The 23,017-nt window shown below is 39.3% G+C and overlaps 1 protein-coding gene across 2 annotated transcripts in view; it reads left to right on the top strand.

The window, feature by feature from the left end:
• The first annotated feature begins 12,462 nt into the window (after nt 1-12,462).
• PRDM5 (PR/SET domain 5) overlaps nt 12,463-23,017 on the top strand; it is a 223,695-nt gene continuing 213,140 nt past the window's right edge. Inside the window, exon 1 of one of the 2 annotated variants that reach the window (XM_045998068.1) lies at nt 12,463-12,785. In XM_045998068.1, coding sequence (XP_045854024.1) covers nt 12,693-12,785 — 93 coding nt within the window. In that variant the 5' untranslated portion in view covers nt 12,463-12,692. The remainder of the gene's footprint in view (nt 12,786-23,017) is intronic. The other variant, XM_045998069.1, reaches the window with a different exon arrangement.

Here is a 23,017-nt window from a genome sequence, read left to right on the forward strand (position 1 = left end):
CTCATCCTTGCTGGTTATGAGGGGACCAGAGTTAGTCTGTATGAGTCCAAGGTTATATTCCAGAAAAGCCACACTAACGCCCTATTTCCTATAAGCCTTTGAGTATCTGGAAAAGGACTCCAGGGGTTCCCTGTGACTTCACCTAGAAGAGCATGGAGAATAGCAAAGGGAAACTGAGGCCCTGGGACTGTCCAGCTGGTCATTCAGCTGAGCTGTTGAGCATTACACCTGGAGATCTCTATTGGCATGTGAGTGCTGCAGGGCATAAAGTTGCCCCTCAGTACGGAGGGGTTTGTCTGCGACAGAGGTAACTCAGGTAAAGAAGAATCAGTCCTTAAGAAAACCAACCCCAAAACAGACAAATCAGAGTACAGACACATGGATGGAATTTCTGCTCCCTCCTCTCCTCATTTGCTATACGGAAAGAGGCTATTGTCAGAATTTAGAGTGAGGGTAGGGAGAAAAGAAGGGTATTCAACTAGAGAAAGAAAAGGGGAGAGTAAGGAAGATGATCACATCCATTGTTTTCCTCCTTGATGCCTAAGATGCAAATCCAACAGCTAGGAAGTAGGGTTGTTGGGTTCAAATTCCAGTAGGCAGACTTCAACATTGACCTCTTAATGACTCTACTAATGTTTCTTCTCATGTATGGTTTTTCCTTCTAATTTTGGTTTATGTCCATTTTTAGATTCTGGACTTTTCTTTTAAGTTCTAATTTGCCAATAATTTTCTTTTTAGAGATTAATAGATGGGACACCTGGGTGGCTTAGTCATTTAAGCAGCTGCCTTCAGTTCAGGTCATCATCCCAGGATCCTGGGATCTAGCCCCACATTGGGGTCCCTGCTCAGTGAGGAATCTGCTTCTCCCTCTGCCTCTGCTGCTCCCCCTGCTTGTGCTCTCTCTCTCTCTCTCTGACAGATAAATAAAATCTTTAAAAAAAAAAGATTAATATATGTAAAACTATTTGAAAACTTTGGGCCAACTGTTAAATTATTTTTCTGTTAACTTGATAATATAAGGAATCAAAACAATAGATTTTCTAATACTGAATCACCCTTGTAGCCTATTTTAAATCTGGCATGTTGTTAGATATTTTCTTAGTACACTGTGGAATTTTATTTGCTAATGTATTAACATATCATGAAAGCATTTTTTTTTTTAAAGATTTTATTTATTTATTTGACAGATAGAGATCACAAGTAGGGAGAGAGGCAGGCAGAGAGAGAGAGAGAGGAGGAAGCAGGCTCCCTGCCAAGCAGAGAGCCCGATGCGGGGCTCGATCCCAGGACACTGGGATCATGACCTGAGCTGAAGGCAGAGGCTTTAACCCACTGAGCCACCCAGGCGCCCCTCATGAAAGCATTTTTAATTCATGTCCAAAAGTGAAATAAAACTATTCTTTTCTTGTGGCATTATTTGTCCACTTTTTAATTCAGAGTATTATGGACTATGAGATTAGATGGCTAGATTTAGACTTAGACTAAATTATGTATCTGTTCATACAAACAAGAGATTGTGGACTCCCTGATCTTAAATTTGTCTTGAGCCAGGTGCCTTTTGTAAATTATCTATTGAGCTTATATTATTGTTGTTCTATTGGGTTTTCCATTACTTCCCGTTTAGGTGATTTATAGCTTCCCAGAAAAATGATCCAATCCACGTAGAGGATGTCCGAATTCGCTGGTGCAAGATTGCTGATGGTACTAACAGCAATCTGGTAATTTTATAAAACTCTTTGAATCCCTAATGGTCCCTTTTATGGCCCAATTATTATTACTTGCATCCTCACATCTTTCTTGATTATAATTGCCCTTAATTTGTCTTTTTATTAGTTTTTTTCAAATACCACTTTTTGTTTTAATCAATTTATTCATTCTTTTGTTGTTTTCTGTTTTATTAATTTATTGTTTTACTATGGTTGTATCTGTCCTTCCACTTCTTTGGGCTTGTTTTGCTTTTTCTACCCCATTGTTTTTTGATTAAAAGATACAGTTCATTTATTTTTAATACTTCTTATTTTTTTAAAATAGTCAAGGCTGTATATCTTTTCAATTAAGTACCACTGTGTTTACACCCTGTGGGTTTTTGTTGTGTAGGGCTTTCTTTCTTGTTGGCAATTTCTAAATATTTGGTTATTACTCATTTTTAATTTTATTCTTCTATTTAGTATGTTCAGTCTTTGTGACATAATTTCAATTTTGTTTTTTTTCTTAATTAGTATACATTATAGTCAACTTAGCTTGTGTGTCCTGGCAAAAGGGGTTCTGGGAAGTTGTGCTGTAGAGGACTCTGCTTTGGTTTTTATTTTTTGAGTCCAATCAGTGCCTTTATCTCATAGTATTTCTTCTTTTTAATAATTAAAAAAATTAATTGTGATAAAAACACATAACATAAAGTTTACCATCTTAATTGTTTATAAGTCTATAGTTCAGTGATGTTAAGAACATTTACATTATTGTACAACAAATCTGTTGAGTTTTTTGATTTTGCAAAGTGAAATCCTACACTTGTTGAACAAAAACTCCCCATTTCCCCATTTCTCCCTCCTCCTAGTCCCTGACAACTGCCTTCCGTCTCTAGAATTCAACTATTTTAGTTAGGTCATATGAGCAGAATCAGATAGTATCAATTTTCCTGTGACTGGCTTATTTCATTTAACATAATGTCCTCAAGGTTCACCTATGTAGCAGTTGTCAGAATGTCCTTCCTTTTTAAGGCTGCATAGTATTCATTGTATGTTTATACCACATTTTGTTTAAACATCATCATTGGGACATCTGCATCACTTCCACATTTTATAGTTAATTTAAACCCATTTATATTGATGGTGATTATGTCTATGTTTTGACTTTTTCCTCTTATTTTGTGCTTTCTCTTTATTATTATTCTCTCATGCTTCTTTATTATTTTTTTTAAACTTTTTCTACTTCTTCAAAATATCCTGAAAATTTTAACACATATACTTAGCTTTTTCTCTGACAATATCTAGAGCCAAATAACCAAAATTAGGTCCAAACCTTAGCATGCTTTCACTCATCTCTGCTTTCCTCTGCATTCTCCCCATGCCTATGTGTACTTCTAATTTGCTGCATCAACAATGTCGAGAATTATAGGTCTAGGTTGATATATTAACTGATTTTTGAAGTTTTACAATCCATAATGATGTAAATTTACTTATTTTTTGTTCATCACTGTTAATATCATCGTTAATTATATCACAAGCAGGCAGAGAGGCAGGCAGAGAGAGAGAGAGAGAGGGAGAAGCAGGCTCCCTGCCGAGCAGAAAGCCCAATGCGGGGCTCAATCCCAGAACCCTGGGATCATGACCTGAGCTGAAGGCAGAGGCTTTAACCTACTGAGCCACCCAGGTGCCCCTGAATGAATATTTTTAAATGAATGAAACGCCCTCTTTATTCAGTGTGTTCTATAAAATAAGTTAAAACTCCTCAAAGCTAGTTAAATTAACAATTTTTTTTTTCAGTAGGCTCCACACCCAGCTTGGAGCTCAATGCAGGACTGAACACATGGCCCTGAGATTGAGACCTGAGCTGAGATTGAGTCAGAGTCTTAAGCAACTGAGCCACCCAACAATTTATTAATTAAATTTGCTATATTATGCTATATTTTTAATTAAATTTATTTAATTATATTATGCTATGTAGTTAATATAAATTCGTTATGTTTTAAATTAAATTTGTTGTATTATGGATTTTTAATGTCTTCCTTTTGGAAGTTCCACAGTTACTATATTACCATAAGCATAAGAAATATTTTACTTACCCTACAATCATTTTAAGTTTCCTATGCCAAATTCCTCCCTCAGCTGTACTTTTTATAACTCACCCTGAAGTGAGTGGAAATTTAGCTAGACTATCTGAGGGCAAATTTTGGAATCACATTTGCAAAGATACTGACTTTTCTTGATTCATGTTTTATTGAGAAATTGGACCTTTAAATTGGCTAGGATTATCTGTAATAAAGTATTTGAACTTGATGCCATTTAGACATATTGGGAAAAAAAGAAAAATAGTGTTTTACTGCAAGTTGCTACTTTTCAGATTTTGACTTTCATTTCCCATGAAAAAAAAAATATAAAACTGGAGAATTAAAAACCTCCATATTTTTCCCCACTGAGCTTGAAAGTTAAAAAGCATTGCGATTGCATGAGTAAAATATTTTTTATAGCATACAATAACACTGAAGCTGCAGGAGACTGTCAGGAAAAGGGAAAGGAAATAGAAGCGTGGAAGAGGAGCATACATGTGCAATATTGGACCCAGGAATCCAGATAAGTGAACCAAATAGTTTTAAGATTAACTCATTTTATTTCATTTCTATGTTCTCATTGTGTGATCATTACAAAGATCTCATATGGTTCTGGTTTTTTGGGTGTTGACCTTAATTATCTTGGCTAAATATTAGAGGGATGCAGTGTACCCAGACAAAAGTCAGTCCTGTGTAGACGGAATTCTGCCAGGGATTGGCTTCTTGTGCCTTTGCCCACTCTGGGCACCAGACTTTTGAGGGCAAAGCACAGAGAGAAGTCATTCAGTTCTACCATTGATATTTAGTTAATTTGGGAGGAACCTTTTTGGTTCTTAATGAAAGATTTGTTTAAGATGATCGTGCTCATCCCTTTAATGGGAACGACCTGCAGTTTATTCCTCACACCAATTTATAATTTGCTATGTGCACAGTTTACTACATGCACTCTCTGCCTGTGTTTGGGCCATGTCTCTCCATTTCCCAACCTTGTGTGTAAAGAATCACTTCAGGCCTTGCAAATCCTCTTCTGTGTCTACCATGTTTAATATGTCCCCACAGTTGTTCTTCCAGGATAAAAGGTCATATCAAGTTGTACCTTCAGGAACCTTGCTGCTGGGGTTCATATTCACTTATGCACTTCCTCAAACATTTTTTTTTTTTTAAAGATTTTATTTATTTATTTGACAGAGAGAAATCACAAGAGAGGCAGGCAGAGAGAGAGGAAGGGACTCTCCGCTCAGCGGAGAGCCCGATGCGGGACTCGATCCCAGGACCCTGAGATCATGACCTGAGCCGAAGGCAGAGGCTTAACCCACTGAGCCACCCAGGCGCCCCCTTCCTCAAACATTTTGTCCATAGATTATCAACTGTCATCGACTGATGTCTAGAAGAGGCTTTCTTTTCTCCTGTGAGCTCAGCAAGATGATTTGTGTGTTCGTGCAGGACCATAGCACTCTTTCTCTAAAGGGACTGCTTCATATCTCTGTTCCCTTCCTATTAGTAATATACATGCTAGCATGACAGAAATAACTATTAAGTCCTCCTTGTAAGAAATACTTCATTTCTCCACAAATTACTCATCCTCCAACTGGGCGAAAACACAGGTTGTATGGGACAACCTTCGGAATGCATTAAATAGACTCCTTTTCTCTTCTTCCCACCCCAATGTAGTAGTATTGGCTACTACATTATTTTCATGCGCTGTTGACTTTGAAAGTCACATCACTTGTATTGCTTATTCCTTGTGCTTGACACATCAGGAGTGTGTGTCACCCTTCTTGCCAGGAGTCTGTAACTTGAATTAAAAATTGACGACCTTCTACAAAGTTTTAAGTAAATGGGGAGTATAACCAAGGACTTCAAACTGATAAAATTAATATCCTGTAACTTCTGGAAGGTTTATTTCCTCCCCCATTGGGAGACACAAGTGGTCTATGAGCCCAGAGAAGAACTGCTTCCTTCAAGTTCTCACTGGAAAATTTTAGTATCCTGCTTGTCTCTATGGAAGTATCCTTGTCCTACAGCCAGCATCATGCAGATATTAAGGACACTCTTCTTGTCCGGGAAGGATGATTGGGGGCTGCCATGTGCCATGGTGCAGATTAATAGACTCACTTCTGGGTGATTAGAGCAAAGCCTAAAAGGCTTGGTGAAGAACACTAAGAGTACAGCAATGAGACGTAGTCCTAATCCAAGGTAATAATAACAGTAACAATAATTTCTCTTGCTTTTGAACCTGTCTTGTGTCCAGGGTTCTGCAAAGTTGGCAGTGTGATCCTCACTATAGTTGTAGAGTGGCTATTAACCTTTCCTATGGTCTCATGTTAATACTTCTCAGCTCTGTGACTCAAACTCATACTCTGATTCCCAGATCCTTACTGTTTCCATGACTCCCTACCACTCCAGCAGAGACTAGGAAGCACTAACAGAAAGGAGTTCCCCATGGTAGAAACAAAGGAGGGACACTATTTTGGCAGTTGTGTCTGGGGAAGAGATTTCCAGAAGCTATTTTTGTGGGTAGCCTATATAATTTACCACAGACTCTAATATGGTCTGTGTGATTTTTTTTTTTAACTCTTTTTGCTTCCTTCAGGCCTAAGATTCCTTATGGTGAAATTTTGCAGAAATATTCAGAACTGATGACTTGAAGAATCAGCATAATGCCATTTTTTTTTTTCACAGCTGCATAGTGACCTTCAATAAGGAGAGACTTATAGTAACTGAATTCCTCAGGCAAAGAGAAGAGCAGGGCAAAGTCTGGCTGGATTATAATTCACAGAGGAAACACTGGACCCAATGGTATAAGAGGATCTGTTATTTTTGCTATATTTGATTATTTAAATTTTTTGGTATCTTCTCTCCAGAGAATATGCCTGTCACATAGCCAGAAGTCTTCCAATTTGGTTTTCCATATGTTGACAAGTTTCTTAAAACAATAGGTTTAAGTTACCTTCAGAGCAAGCAGTATTGGTAACTTTCAGAATAATATATTGTTTCTTATTTCTGTCGTGTATACCACTTAAATACTTCTCAAATTAAGTTTGGATATAAAAGCTTAAGAGCTATAGACCCACTTTAGCACAGAAAATTTTGTTGGTGTGTTAGAAATAAGTGACATTAATATACTGTGGCCTAATTACAAAGACTTTTTTTTTTTTTTAAAGATTTTATTTATTTGTCAGAGAGAGAGAGTACACACAAGCAGGCAGAGAGGCAGGCAGTGAGAGAGGAGGAAGCAGGCTCCCTGCCGAGCAAGGAGCCTGACGTGGGACTCGATCCCAGGACCCCAGGATCATGACCTGAGCCGAAGGCAGCGGCTTAACCAACTGAGCCACCCAGGCATCCCTACAAAGACTTTTTAAAACACAGGAAAATAATGTTAATGAACTCTACTGTCTTGAACTCGCCCGTTGGACTAAATAAAGAACAATATTCTTCGTCCACATGTACAATATGTTAATATAGTCCTTGGTTACAACTGGAAACAGCTGAAAGAAATTTTAATATTAGTGATAGCCAGTGTTAATTTGCTATGATCACACACTCAGCCTGAGAGGATGGAGTTAGACGACCTTTCTAATGATGAAATACTATGTAAAACATCAAGCCCTTGAACATGAGAAAGAAAGGGTAGAGAGGAGGCCAGATGGAGACCCCGAGTCAGTGGGAATTACATCACTGGTTGTGTATGTGCCCCTTGTGATAGAGAGATCACCAAGATATTAGCACTCAATGTGATGTTTATTTGAAATAACATTTTCTAAGGAAAAGGATGGTTCATTCCTCTCTGTGATAAATAATTAGTAAGATATTACTACAATAATTATTATTTCACTCTCTATATAGTTTCAGAGAGTTTATAGAAAATGATTACTTTAAGATTTCTCATGTCTCATTTTGAAGGGTATACTATGAGGTGCCCCCCCCACAACCCACCGCCCCCTTCATAATACTTCGGCTCTGAAATCACCATTTTATTTCAATAAGGGAAAAGGGACATCAGTAGAACAAACTGTGATGTTCTGACAAACATGGAAGCATTGGTATTGCTTTTTGGTTCATTACTGATTCTTCTTAAAATTATCACTTCTGTGGATTAGAAATGTATTGATGAGCTAGGCTATGGTTTTAAATAGACCAAGCCTCAAAATATGTATCAGGTTCAGGGAAACTTTCTTTAAAACCAGTGTCTTATCTTACAGTCATTCTCTGCAGAGGAAATGTCCTTGGAGAATCACAGGACTTGATCTTCTCTTCAACACAGTTGATTGAACCCAACTGGAGCATCTGACAACAGAGTAACTATTTTACCGACTTTGGCCAATCAGATTTTCTGCCCAGTTCTAAGGGAGGAGCTGGGTGGGACACTGGGGAGGGGGGTGAAATGAAAGAGGGGAAGAGAGAGAGAGGTAAGTGAAGTGTTCCTTCTCTCCTAAAGCCTCATAGGAAGTGTAACTGGAAAGTGAACCAGACTGAATCAGCAGGAGACAGAATCAAGGACATAGGAATCAGCCAGTCCTGGGTTTGAATTACCTCCAGCACGTCACGGATGTGTGAAATTGATTTATGATTGATCACTTCTCTGGGATTCAGTTTCCTGGTGTGTAAAATGGGTCTAATAAAATTTACTTTGCCAGACTGTTTACAGTAGGACAGTTAGGGCATTAAAATAATGGATATCAAGAACCTATAGAGCTATAGGTTCTTGCTATAGAACCTAGTCTCACTTCTGGTATATATTAAGCTCAATGCATAGAAACCATTATCCTTGGTTTCCTCCTTGGTTTCCTTGCCTTAGTTTCCTTCTGCTTCCTTCTACCCTTCCACATGCCGCTCCATGAACAACATTGACTTTTGAGGCTACAGCCACCGATTTATCCTTTGGCTTACTTTTTACAACATTACTCACTCTAGTCCCAATAACTTCTAGGTTTTTCATGGTTTTTGTTGTTGTTGTTTGTTGTTTGTTTGTTTTTTGTAATCTCTACACCTATGTGGGTCTCAAACTCATGACCCTGAGATTAAGCATTGCATGCTGTACCAACTGAGCCAGCCAGGTGCCCCTAGGTTTTTTCTGATTAAAGGATTTTATGATTATGTTCTGGTACTGCATCCATCTTTGGTATCATCACTTAAAACCAAGAGATTAAAGAAAATTAAATATGCAGACTTTTTCAGGTTTCAGGGTCATCTTTTCATGGTGCTGTTGCTATTGTAGAATCTAAGGATAAATGATTCTAGAGCAAGAATCCAACAACCACACTATGGATTTTATTTTCAGATTTTTTTTTTTTTTTTTTTTTTTGAGTCACACCAAGTAAATCTTTATTCTTTTCTTCTCAGGAAACTTGGCTTCATATTCATTCACTACAAAATCCTTCTGACTCTAAAGAAACTAAAGACAAATAACCTCAGTGATTTTTTTTTTCTCCTATCAGGCTTTTATTCTATCATGGAAGTTGGAAACGTCATTAATAACCAAGACACAATCAGAAGAATTCTGGTAAAATAATTAATTAATATAGAATCATCATCCAAGTCTTTCCTTATAGTAAAAAACAAGGCCTGCACCAGCACAGAAGTTTGAATTTAATAAGTAGAGTTTGCTTTAGGCATTTCCATGAAAAGAATTTCCTCCAGAAGCAAATTTGAAAATAAGGAGAAATGTTTATAGAGTCATTTCTCTTGCATCAAAATAGTGCAAAATTTTCTAGAAGAAGTAAATCAGGTGCATGGTAGTACTTTGATGCCAATATTTTGATTTTCTTACTTATTTTTTAAAGACTGGATTTAAACTCATGATATAAAGCAGACTTTTAATTTCCCGTTTTTCAAAGATAATATTGAAAGGTCACTTTCTAGCTTTTAAAGTTCTAAGAAGTGACTCATTGTACAACTACTGTCTTACAGGCTTCAAAATCAAATTTCCGGTCAGTATTATGCATTTTGATTTGGCAAACATGTATCCTTTCTTATGTGCTGTAATAGGGATTATTATTAAGAGCTTTTTATTACTGTTTTCCATCTTTTAGGCAGATCTTCTGAACATTCCCATCATATAGGTAAAAAGAACATTGTAGTCTTTGATGAAATCTACTGTTTGTGCCAGTTGTAACAAAACCCCTGACAGAGATTCATAAAAGATCTGGAAAGTTTCTCGTTTTATTACTTTCAGACTTATCTTTATAAACTTTTTTTTTTACTATTTATTAATAAAGATACATACATTCAGAAAGATGAGCATTCTCAAGCTGACAACTTTGCTCCCCAGAAACATAACATGCAACAAAAAGGGTGATATGCCAAACAAGGATCATCAGTGAATGAGGGCTGTGTCAGACCAAAATCAGAAAACATTTCTTTTCTAATAATCAAAAGCTGTGGAAACTTCTGTGCCCAAACAGACATGGCAGAGCATTTGACTGAAAAGCCAGTGTGATTTCAGGGCCAGAACTGAAAGGCTGTGTCTGACAAAGGACTGAGTGCCCTGGGGTAAATGCCACGACCACCCTCTGGATTGTGATCTGGTTCCATCTGCACTCAGGGCACCTGGTCTGGCGTGGGTATAGCACTGGCTTAAGGAGCCCAGGAAAACCGATTTAGTCCAGATTCTTTGGGGCTAGTGAAATTTAGGCATATCATTCATTCACTGGTTTGAAAATCTCAGATTAGCCTCAGAATTGACTTTTAATCAAGAAATATTTGCTAAACACCTGTTACATTATGTAGATTTTACATAGTACGTATTACATAGATGTTATGATTATAACATCTAATTTCAAATTCCATTCAAATAAACAGTATTTATTACTTAGAAGATTGTATTTATTTATTTTAGAGACAGAGAGACAGTGTGTGCATGCATGTGAGCAGGGGAAAAGCAAAGGGATAAGCAGACTCCATGCTGAGTACGGACCCCAACAACAGGCTTGATTTCAAGACCATGAGATCACAACCTGAGCTGAAACCAAGAGTCTGATGCTTAACTGCCTGAGCCACCAGGTGCCCCAAACTGTATTTATTGATTCATTTCCTCCCTATAGAAGGTTAGATAGTATTTTCAGTGATGGGTTAAAGCGATGGAAACTCCAAGAATAATTAAGGCATCGTCTTGTCACCCCTGACAAAACTGCCCTTACATTTTCCTAAAAGAGAATAATTTATTCTATTCTTTGAAATCTCCAAATACTGTTATTATATGATTTTAATAAAATTCTTCTACTTAAGAAATGAGGAGCTGCTTTCGTCCCAAGGCTTTTCTAAGTCAAGAAATAGAAATCATTTCCATGATGTGTGTGTGTTGCTGAAAGCAAGACAACAGGCTCAAAATGGAGTCACTTATGCTAAGCTTCATGTTACCAAACCGAGATTCAACTTAATTACTTTTGGCTCTTGTAAAAATGTAATTTTAAACCAGTCAATCAGAGTTGCCTGATGAGCACTAAATAGGTAATCTGCCAGATGGATACCTGCCATCCCCTAAAAGAAAGTAACCTTCAACAGCTAATCTGCTTTTTTGTTGAGTATAATTTCCTTGTTTCTGCTTTTTTCTGCCCCAAAGACTTTCATTTAGTGCAGCTCTTCAATGCTCTTTTCTCTTTGCTAGATTGCATGCTGCCCCATTCATGGATTGTTGAATGCAGCCAATAAAATCTTTAAAATTTATTTAGTTGAATTATATTTTTTAACAGTGTGGTCTTTAATGTTGTCAGAATTAAACTACCTTTAATGGTTTATAAGGAACATCAAATGTTTATAGGACCATCAAATGAATTCCAAAAGACCTCAGAGTAGAAAATTATCAAGAATATCAGGAGACATGAATAGAAAGCTCCTAGCTTGTCTTAAAGCAGAAAACAGCCTTTTAAAATTTCTTCTGAGCAGTACCAAACTTTATTAAAGCGACTAAAACAAGACTTCTGTTGTTTCATTGCTGAATACAATACAAGATTCTATTGTTCGGGCGTTCCCTCCCAACTCCCCCACCTCTCCTGCTTATGTCTGGTGATCTATGACAGGTCTGGTGATTTCCAAGCAAAAGAGAACTCAGAAATGGTGTTATCTTGGGAACTGTAAGAACTTTCCCTGGGTTACACCACCATCCAAAAACTAGTTCCTGCTGGATTTAAATAATAAATTGTTCGCGACAAATTTTGAATTAAGACGGATTAGTTGCAGACTGTGTACACCCCCTTTCACTGATCCCCTATGAATTCAAATCCCTGAAACAAGCATTGTTAAAAAGAAAAAAAAAAAAAAAAAAGACGCAGAACTTAGATGTGAGAAGCACCCAAAGTTCTGAGATCTCGGGGTTGGCTTTCAGGGGCGGGCAGTAAAAATACTTTCAGAGTCTGGAATTCCATAAGATTGTTTTGGAGGATGCCCCCAGCTGTATCACGGCCCATTTCGTTTTGCATCTAAAAAGAGTAAACTTCCCCGCCTAGGAATACTGCTAGTTTAGCTGGCCAAAACCCTAAGCGGGACCAGGGCGGGTCCGTAAACTGCCGCGCGGGGCACGGGGAGCAGGCGGGTCCTCTCCTCTCGCTGGCCTCTAGGTTTGAGGCCCAGAGGTCAGCTCCGCTCTCGGCACCGCGCCCGGCGCGGGTCCGAGCCGCCAACTTCGGGCCAATCAGCGCGCGGCGTCTCTGCGCCCGCAGCGCCCCGGCCCGCGCCCCCCGCGCCCCCGCTGCAGCAATGGCAGCAGCGGCCGCTGCGGCTCCGGGTTGAGCCAGACCTGGGACTAGGAGGGGCTGAGCCGCGGGGGATCCTGGAATCGCCGGGGAGGTGGGGATTCTGGGAGGAAAACTCCATTTCCTCCTTTCCCGCCGGCCTCTCCCCTCCACCCAGCACCCCAAATTTCGATGTGTCGCCGCCCGGGCGCAGGGAGCTGGTGCTGAGCGAGGCGGCGGCGGCCGCGGCCGGGAAAATGCTGGGCATGTACGTGCCGGACAGGTTCTCCCTGAAGTCCTCCCGGGTTCAGGACGGGATGGGCCTCTACACTGCCCGCAGAGTGAGAAAGGTGGGTGACCCGGTGGCAGCATGCGCGCCCCTGCTCTTGCCGCGCTCTGTGCGCCTCCCGGGGTCCCCCCTCCGCCGGGCCGGGGGCTCCGCGGGCGTCGCCCTTAGCCGGGGTTGGTCGGGGGTCCCGCGGGGAGGCCAGGGTTGGCGGGGCGGCCTTCGCCAGCCCGCGCCTCCCGAGCGGGTTGCGCCACGTAAGTGCCTGCGGGGCGCTCTCCGTTGCCGGCTGCTCCGGGGGCTGAACTGCCCCGGGCCGCCCTGCGGCAAGATGTCTTTCCTTTGCCCTGCAGGAAGTGAGTCCGGATGGAGCCTCCCTCTTCCTTGGTTCAGGGAGGGAGCTGCGTCTTTGCGTTGGCGGAGCCGCGCGTGGGCGGGTGTCTTCCTAGGCGCGCACGCAACCCCGTCGCCGCTTTTCTTCCTTTAGGATGAGGAAATGTGGCCAGAAGCGCCTCGCTCTCCCTGTAGGGATTGGAGGCGGCGCCCGGAGCGCAGTTCTGCACAGGCCTTAGAATCTCATTTAGGCATGCAGAACTGCTTTCCCTTCCTTTCAGAATGTGTTTTGTGGATTCTGGGAGGTGCCAACGAGACAGTCTTAGACTCTCTCATCTTTTTTCTTTGCCTTAGGATTTTCTCAGGCTAGATCGCACCTTCCAGAAATTTAGCGGCAAATGAGCAAGGTAGGCATATTGCACTGTACATAGGGAAACGGCCTGGAAGTGTTGGATGTTGAAAGCAAAGGCCTAGGAGGAGAGATTGCTGGAAAATTCCAGACCTTTGGAGTTGATGAGACCTGTGTTCCAGCTGCGTCACAGGATATGTAAAATTTGGAACCATGAAGGCAGTGGTGAAATGCTCAGGGTAGTGAGAGCCACCTTTTATTGAGCAGATACTTTGGGCCAAGGTCAGTACTTGGCACTTGACCTACATTAAGTAACATCACCCCTGCAACTCCCTTGAGAACAGTAATCCTCCTGTAAGAGATGAAAAAACAGAAGCACTTCAAGCTTGAATTTCCTGCCGAGTTAGTGAGGTCGGCTTCAAATTCACGGCTTCTGGTTCCAAAGCTCATGTTTTTTTCAGATCTATCCCTGCCGGGTACTCCCTCCTCGAGCCCTCCCCCGCCCTCTCCCCAAAACAGGAGTTTTGAAAAATGGAAGTTTGGCGGCAAGAGCAGGCTTGTTTAGGAGAGGTATGCTAGCAAGAGGTTCACAGAGTGCACACAGAGACACTAGGATGCCTTTCCTCTGGGTATAAATCTCCATCAACCCCTTCACCTGAAGAGCAGGGGGAAGAAGATGGACAGGTGCTGCGGGACTTCTTGACTTCTTGACAACATGACCTATAAGTATCTCCTAGGATAAGAGTGGAAGAAGCAAACCTTTTCAAATGGGGGTTTGGACGAATGCTCAAAGGTGAAAACCAGGAATCAACACTTTGTCTGAATTTGAGATGAACCTATGAATAGGTGTTTTTGCCAAAGAAGTAAATGTCAAAGTCAACATTCTTTCAAAGTAGAAGTTGAAATTCTGCTTTTAATCTTTTCTTACAGGATATGAAAATTCCCAGATGGGTTTTCTTGACGGTCTCAGGTCTAAGTGTACTACTTAAAAAGCAAACACAGTTCTTAAACACAGTTCTTAATTTGTTTATTGTTATTAGTAGTTATAATTAAAAAGTTATACAGCTATTAGAATTTATTACATAATCCCTAGTTTTTGTCTTCTATTACGTCAAGGTTTTTAGAAACAGCTGGCCAATGTATTTTCTTTTGATACATTTATGAATTCAACTTATTTTTTGAAGTATTTGATTATTTGGAATTTTTAAAATTATTTTGGGTATAGAATGAACTGCTTCCAAAATCACCACATATTATTCTGTTTTATTTTTGCAGTACTAAATAGACACTTACCTTTTCCTGGCTCTTGTAACTTCAACATATAGAACACATAGAGATTTTAATCCAGAATGCTTATTTATATTTAAGATGAATATGTAGATTTTGCATTGAATTCAAATGTCACACTAGTAGTGACATAATTTAGTTATGATCACAGGATACTAGTCATAAGGTTATTGATCATGGAGAGGTTCATTGATGCCAGAAACGACCTGGAGATAGGCTTTAGCTCCTTTGCCTTCCAAAGGCCGAGGTCCATGCGGAAGCTGAGGAATAGATTTACCTGAGTGGTCAGCCTGAAGCTAAATGTCCGTGCATCCCTTACCTGTTTGCATGTAGTTTCTCGATTCTTAAATATTTTCCAAGTTACCTTTAATAGGCCTACTGGCCATAAATCAAGGATCAAGGGGCCTGAGAAGACAGTATTTCAGCAGTTAAATTAAAGACGTTACTTTAAAGTTTTCATATTTTCTATTCTAAATAATTTTGGAATATATCACGTTATATATATATATATATACACATTGGAATTTACAAATTTTTTTCACACTTCTTTAACACATAATCTCATATAACATTTCTATTTTTTTTTTTTTAAATAATTGCAATGCAAGTCATCTATTGATTTCAAATTCAGAGAATCTAATCCAGACTGGTACTGATCTTTCTAGATATTCCACTCCCACTATATTGATCAGGTCCATTTGAGATGTCCTTAACAACGGGACCCCTTAATCCTTTTTTTCATCCACGTCCCCCTGCTTTTTTTGCAGTGATTCCTAGAGTGGGTTCCCTGCGGCAGAATCACCTAATGTCCTGGCTCAACCTCAGCCTTACAAGGTTTTTCTTTGGCCATTATCTTTTTTTTGCAGGCCTGCTGCCTCTCTTGTGTTCTCTCTCTCTCTCTCCTTTTGTTTTTTTTTTTGGTAGAAAGTCTGCATAGTGAAAATAAAGTGAAAAGGAAAGGACCTCCTTTCCTTTTTTTGCCATTATAAAAGTTAGAGTTTAGATGAGGAGAAGGTCCTTTGGTAGCGATTTCTGTGTAAGCCATGAACTGTCCTTGGAGAAAGAATGGATGAGACTGTTGGAAGGCCCTTGAGTAGAAGAAGGACGCCTGAGTTTCTTCATGGTTATATACATTGTGGTGCTAATGATGAGGATAGGGTGGGCACTTTTGCCTGCCATGTACCAGACCCCGTTCTAAGTGTCTCCTATGTGTTATCTCATGAGCACAGTTCTTTTTTTTAAATAATTTTTTAAAAAGATTGTATTTATTTGTTTGACAGAGATTACAATTAGGCAGAGAGGCAGGCAGAGAGAGAGAGGAGGAGGAAGCAGGCTCCCCACTGAGCAGGGAGCCAGATGTGACTCCATCCCAGGACCCTGGGACCATAACCTGAGCCGGAGGCAGAGGCTTTAACCCACTGAGTCACCCAGATGCCCCTCGTGAGCACAGTTTTAATGCTTCAATGAAGATGTGGAATTTTAGATTATAAAGTACTATGCGGATTAAAATTAATATTATTACTCAAAGGTAATACATTAAATATACATACAAAAAACGTTAAGCAAACAAATACCTTATGACATTACATTTTTATATCATGACCATTATTTATTTCCCCTCATGGATAATGAGATTAATCAGTGGGTGGTAGCGGTTGACATGCTTGGAACCCAAAATGTGGAAAGGTGAACCACAAGGTTCCTTCAGGCTCTCAAATTCTCTGATTTTATGGAAAGGATTAAGGCAGGAAATACAGTACTGCCAGTCTTCCTTTCCTTTAGGTCTGTTGCAGGCAGTTGGTTTTCTTCTCTGAGTTAGTCCTTTAGCCATTCATATGTGGCAGGCACTATGCTAGGCTCTGAGGGTACACAGGTGAGCAAGACAGACGTGGCCTTCTTCCACAAGGAGCTTTTTTTCTTGTGCAGGGAGATAAGCAGTAAACTAGTAAAAAAGTACAAATTATCATGAAGATTATTACGATAATTTCAACCTGTTTCTCTGGATTGATTCTCCCAGTCATAATATTAGGCAATGGAATTGCTGAATCAGAGTAGTTTTTAGTCTGGTCAAGGAGACAGCGAAGGAAATCGTTTCCATCCGATCTCAGTGGCGCTATGATAGTCAATCAAATGAGGCGTGAAACTGGGTAAGAGGTGCTGCAAAAGTTCAGAAGGAGAGACCTACCCTCCCCCCCCCCCCGTCCCCCTGCCCCCCTCCCCTCGCTGCTTCATCATTAAAGTAAAGTGATCAGAAAATGCAGAGAGAATCAAAGAGGGCTTTATGGAGGGGTTGAATTTCTTGGGGTCAGTCAAATTATTATTGTTAAAATATCTGTATTACTGAGCATTTTAACTTCACACATCTGTTGGTGTGACACCTCCAGTATTACCTGGGTGACACCAGACTAAGTGGTGGACCCATGATATACTGATTGCTCTGAGTCTGATCAGATTTTGTGCTCTTAATCCATTTGGATGGAGTTGAGCAGTTTGTATGTAGACTTGTTGGGAGTAAAACAGAAGTGGTGTGTTAAGAGCTAGTAACTCTTGTGACAGACTACTGCAGACGAAAGGAGTTGCTGAAACATTTCCACTGAAGTACTGTCTTGGAAACTGTGGCAGCCTGAAAGGGTCGCACACAATCACCCCTTATGAAGTCTAGGTTTTCTGTTCACTGTGTACTTGCATACGTTTTCTCATTTTATTGTACAATGGTCTTCGAAGGTTTTATTATTATCCCCATTTTGGAGATTAAATACTTGCTGGATCATTACTTTTTGTCAGAAATTTTGCATTTGTCTTTAGGCTGACCTTTAAAAGTTTTTTTCCTTTCCAATTCATTCTTTACTAGCAGGCTTAAAGCCTTATCTGATCAGATATGTAGTTATTTTCCCTTCTATCTAGAAGTTCTTTAACTTGCCCAAGCTGAGCTGGGTTTGTATTTTTATTTTTTAATTTTTTTTTAAGATTTTATTTATTTCACAGACAGACATCACAAGTAGGCAGAGAGGCAGGCAGAGGTGGGGGAAGCAGGCTCCCTGCTGAGCAGAGATTCCCCATGTGGGGCTTGATCCCAGGACCCTGGGATCACGACCTGAGCGAAGGCAGAGGTCTTAATCCACTGAGCCACCCAGGCGCCCCTGGGTTTGTATTTTTAAAAAGCACAAAAGACTAGCAGGAAAGCTGAAGCTGAAAAGGAAATAACTAAGTCTAAGTGAAATAAAATTATGTCTTTCCCAGATTTTTTGTCCCCCAGTTCCAGAAGAAGCACTAAAGAGCATCGTCGAGGCCTATTTCTACACCACCTGTATGAATTGGCCCCACTGGGGTAGTGCTGTTCCTGGTCCCCTTCCCTCTCAACCTTGTGCTTTATTGCCCAAGTGGCTCCTAAGTGGCATCCTGTGCCCACGAACCCTAGGGCAGTGTCCCACTCTACTTTGCCTTTCTCATGGACAAACGTAGGTTTCTAGTTCAAACTTTGTCCAGATATCCTGGGATTTTATACACAGCTACTTTTCAGGGCAAAATTTATTAACAGTGCTGGGGTATGAGTTTCCTGTTACTACTGTGACAAATTATCACACATTTCGTGGCTTAAAGCAATACAAGTTTATTATCTTATGGTTCTGGAAAATATAAATCTAAAATGAATGGGCAGAGCTGATACTTACTGGAGGCTCTAGAGTCTACCTCCTTGTCTTCTGCAGTTTTCCAGAGGCTGCCCACGTTCCTGTGCTCATGCCTTTACCCCATATCATTCTGACCTCTGGTTTTGTGGTCATATTTCCTTCTCTGACTCTGACACTTCTTTCTTCTCTTTTAAGGACCCAAGTGGTTAGATCGGCTGACCCAGGTAATTCAGGGTAATCTCCCCATCTCAAGATCCCTAATGTAATTACATCTGCCCAGTCTCTTTTTATCAGGTAAAGTACCATACAGATTCTGGGGATGAGGATGTAAACATTTTTGGTGAGCCATTTTTATCCAACCTGGGCTCCAAAGTATAATTGTTCCTTGCCTAGTTTATGTGGAGCATTATATGATGGCTAGTGGATGGGTCCTTCCCCACATACTGGTCCTGATAAAAAGTACCCATTGCAAATCTGCCACGTTGATGAATATTCTGCTGCCTCTTTTCAGTATTGATTCTGGGGAAGATCTTTGGAATTGTCATTCTTGCAATAAAACCTGGATGAGTGGTTCCCTTATAAGGGGGAGAAAAAAGTATATTCATAGAAGTAAAAAAAGAACTTCAGAAGTAATTAAATTTATCCATTCTTATTTTACAAATAATGACACCGAAGCCCAGAGAAGCTTTGCATGGAGCCTTGCAGCTAACAGCTTCCTCTCAAGCTCCTGTGCCTACCATAATACCAACTCTCTTTCAAATCAAGGCAAACACCTTGCTTCTCTTTGAGGGATTTGCAGTAAAGACATTTAGTGAGATCAAATCCCAAGTGAAAAATACCTGAAAGAAAGGTTCAAATCTGAGTTTATGAAAAGAAAATAAGCGGAAAAAAAAAAAAAAGCGCAAGTTGTGTAGAGTTAGAAAAACATATGGGAGAAAGGTACCAGAAAAACATATGGGGGAGAGGTACCCTGAAAAGGAAAATAAGTAAAAGCATAGAGGAAAAATCACCATGCATAAATGTTAATATAAAGAGACTGGATTTTGTGGAATAAAGTGTTTTGTTGATCAGCTTCGAAGGTGAATCTAGTGAAGAAACAATGGATCTTTATGCTAGGGCTAAAATTCTGCCAATGAACGTTTGCTTAGATTTCCTGGTGGCTGATGATAACTAATCTGGAAACATAATCAGTGGGAAAGTCATCACCATTGATGCCTGCCATATGTGCTATCTCTTTTTCAGGTTTGCACATTGACGCTCTAGGATAGTGACTCAGTGCAGCTTTGTATTCCCTGGTGTTATTATAGATTTTAAACTGTATAACTAATCCACTTAAACTGTTTTTTTTTTTTCTGAGAAACTTCATATTTTGTTTTGTTGTATGTGATAATAATAGCAACTGTTAATTTTTTCAACAAATATTTATTGAGCATCTGAAGTTGTTAGGCACAGGCCTAGTTGCTAGTGACAGAAGGGGGAATGAATGACCCCACAGTCACATGCTAGTCCTACAACAAGCCTACAAAGTGGCCATTATCATCCTTGTTTTATAGTTGAGGGAACGGATTTTGAGAAAGGTTGTATCAATAATAAGTGGATTAATCAGAATTTGAACTCAGATCATTCCATATATCCTTCTCACTGAAAAAAGTTTTTTTTTTCTCTATACTGATAAACTTTGTCCATGCTCATAAAACAATATGGACACACATCCACTTGTACACTTTCAAAAAAATTACTTTTTTTTTTTTTTTTTTACAAAATGACATTTTTTGAGTTTTGAACAAAAATGAGAAAAGAGTAAACTCATTTCATCATGGAGCATTTCCCCTTCAATAGTATCTTATGAGAGTCCCTTCAAGTCATCTACTTTGGCTGTAATTTATTATTTTTAATGACTGACTATATTTTATGCTCTCAGTATGCCATAATTTCCATTTATGCAGATCGTATTTTACACGTTATTCGTGATCAAAGTCTGTACTGGCCATTATGAGTACAGTAGTGGACAAAATAGAAATTATGGCTCTTGTGGAGCCTGCATTCTACTGAGAAGAGACAGAAACTAAACAGGGAACATATTAGATGAATTTTATACTACGTTACAATGTGATAAGTGCTACGGAAAAAAGAAAAGGTAGAGCCAGGTATGGAAGACTTGGCAGAGTGCATGGATTTGGGTTTGGGGATGTTAGTATGATTAGGTGGTCCGGTGAGTCCTCACTAAGCAAGGGAGGTTTGGTTAGTGACTTAGAGGATGGGAGGAAAGTAGACTTCTAGGGGAAGTGCATTCTAGGCAGCACCCAGAACAAAGACCCTGAGGTGGGATTTTGCTTGTTGTGGACAAGGAGCCCAATGAGGCTGGAAGGGAGTGAGCAGAGACCATGTACTAGGGGGGAGGTCAGAATTAGTGAAGGGAGGTATACCAAGAGCCACATTTCTTTCTTTCAGCCATTGTGACGATGTCAACTTTTCTTTGAGTGAAAACAGGGAGCCACTGCAGGCCTTTGAGCAGAGGAGTGACATAATCTGGCTTGAGTTTATCAGGGGTCCCTCTGACTGCTATGTTGAGAATAGCTGGCCACAGGGCAAGTGTGTACCTGCAAGACTTGCTAGGATTCTGTTGCTGTGATCTGGCTGAGAAAAGATGGTGGCTTAGACCACGATAGTGCCTGTTCTGGGAGGGTAGTTTGAAGATAGCAGTGACAGATTATGCTGATGAGTGAGGCGGACAGAAAGGGAAGGATCGAGGATGAGTCTAAGGATTTTAACTTGAGAAATTGGATTGTCCATCAGCAGCTGAGACTGATATATATTGTGAGTGGAGCTGACTTGAAGGGGGAGGATCAGGAACTCAGATGAAGGCAAATTGATTTTAAGGTTTCTGTTAGACCACAGGCAGAGGTGTCAAAGAGGAGGCGAGATACAGTAGTTATACTTGCAAATCCTCCTTCCCATCCCTTATGCCATTATTTAAATCTATTTTATTTTATGTTATAAACCTTACATTTTTACTATATTCCCTTTAGCTCATCAGTCGACTTTTAGAGCAATTAAAAAATAAGAGGGATTGTCTTCCTTATTTATCTGTATATAAATTTTAACATTTCTGGAGCTCTTAACTACTTTGTTTTGAAATAAGTTTCTGTCTGGTATCATAATTCCTTATACCTGAGCAATATTCTTTGAACATTTCTAATACCACAGTTTGCTGGCAATTAATTTCCTCAGTTTTTGGTTGTCTGAAAAAGTATTTTCCTATGTTCCCAAGGTTGACAGTTTATTTTTTTCCCCCATTACATTATAGAGGTTGCTTATTTGTTTTTGTTTGTTTGTTTTGGCTTACAGTCTGATTAGAATTCTGCTCTAAGTCTTACTTTATACATAAATTCTTTTTTTCCCTTCACTTTCAAGATTTTTCTAGTTTTCTTTGTATTTTAGAAGTTTAAATATGACGTGTCTGTGATTAAAAAACTTCTTTAATATGTGGTTTGATGTCTTTTATCATTTTGTAGTTTATTGGCCTTTTGTATTATAGTTTAGGAATGATACCCTTTTTAAATTCTTGGTGGATATTTAACTTAAAAAAGTTTTCAAGTGAATGGCTTTTTTTTTTTTTTTTTAAAGATTTATTTATTTGACAGAGAGAGTGAGCATGAGCTAGAGGGACAGAGGGAGAGGGAGAGAGAATCTTAAGCAAGCTCCGCATTGAGTATTGAGATAGGCATGGTGCTCCATCCCACCACCCTGAGATCATGACCTGAGCTGAAACCAAGAGCTGGAGGTTTACCCACCTGTATCACCCAGGTGCTCTAAAATTAATGGCATTTAAAAAATATTCTTACGTTTTATTTTATTTTATTTTATTTCAAGTTTTTACTTAAATTCTAGTTAGTGAACATGTGGTAAAATTGGTTTCAGGTGTAGGACTTAGTAATTCATCACTTACATATAACACCCAGTGCCATCACCCATTTAGCCTCTCTCCTGCCCATCTCCCTCCACCAACCCTCAGTTTTTTCTCCATAATTAATTATGGTTTGCTTCCCTCTCTCTCTCTTTTCTTTTCCCTTCCCTTATGTTCATCTGTTTTGTTTCTTAAATTCCACATTAAGTGACATCATATGGTATTTGTCTTTCTCTGACTTATTTCACTTAGCATAATGCCTTCTACTTCCATCCATGTCATTGCAGAATGGCAAGATTTCATTCTTTTTGCTGATGGAGTAATATTCTGCTGTGTATATATGTTTATACATATATGTATATGTATATGTACACATATATATACCACATCTTCTTTATTTGTCAATTGATGGAAATTTGGGCTCTTTCCATAGTTTGGCTATTGTAAATAAATAAATAAATAAATAAATAAAATAAATAAAATAAATAAATAAAAAAAACAATAATTTTATTGTTAATAATAAAAAAAAAATAAGGGTGCTGTAAATATCAGGATGCATGTTCCCCTTTGAATGTTGAAAACCCAAAAGACTCCACTTACTATTTTAATCTGTCCAGTTTTGAAAGAGAGATTTTAAAGTCTCCCACGTTAGTTCTTTGTATGTATATCATATACATATGTATTATATAGTAGATATATATCTTTTTTGATGAAAAGTTGGCTAATTTTTCAATTATTTTGATAAAATATACATAGCTTAAAACTGGCCATTTTAACCATTTTTTATTGAA

The sequence above is a fragment of the Meles meles genome, chromosome 2, assembly GCF_922984935.1.
Source record: "Meles meles chromosome 2, mMelMel3.1 paternal haplotype, whole genome shotgun sequence".
NCBI classification, from domain to species: Eukaryota; Metazoa; Chordata; class Mammalia; order Carnivora; family Mustelidae; genus Meles; species Meles meles.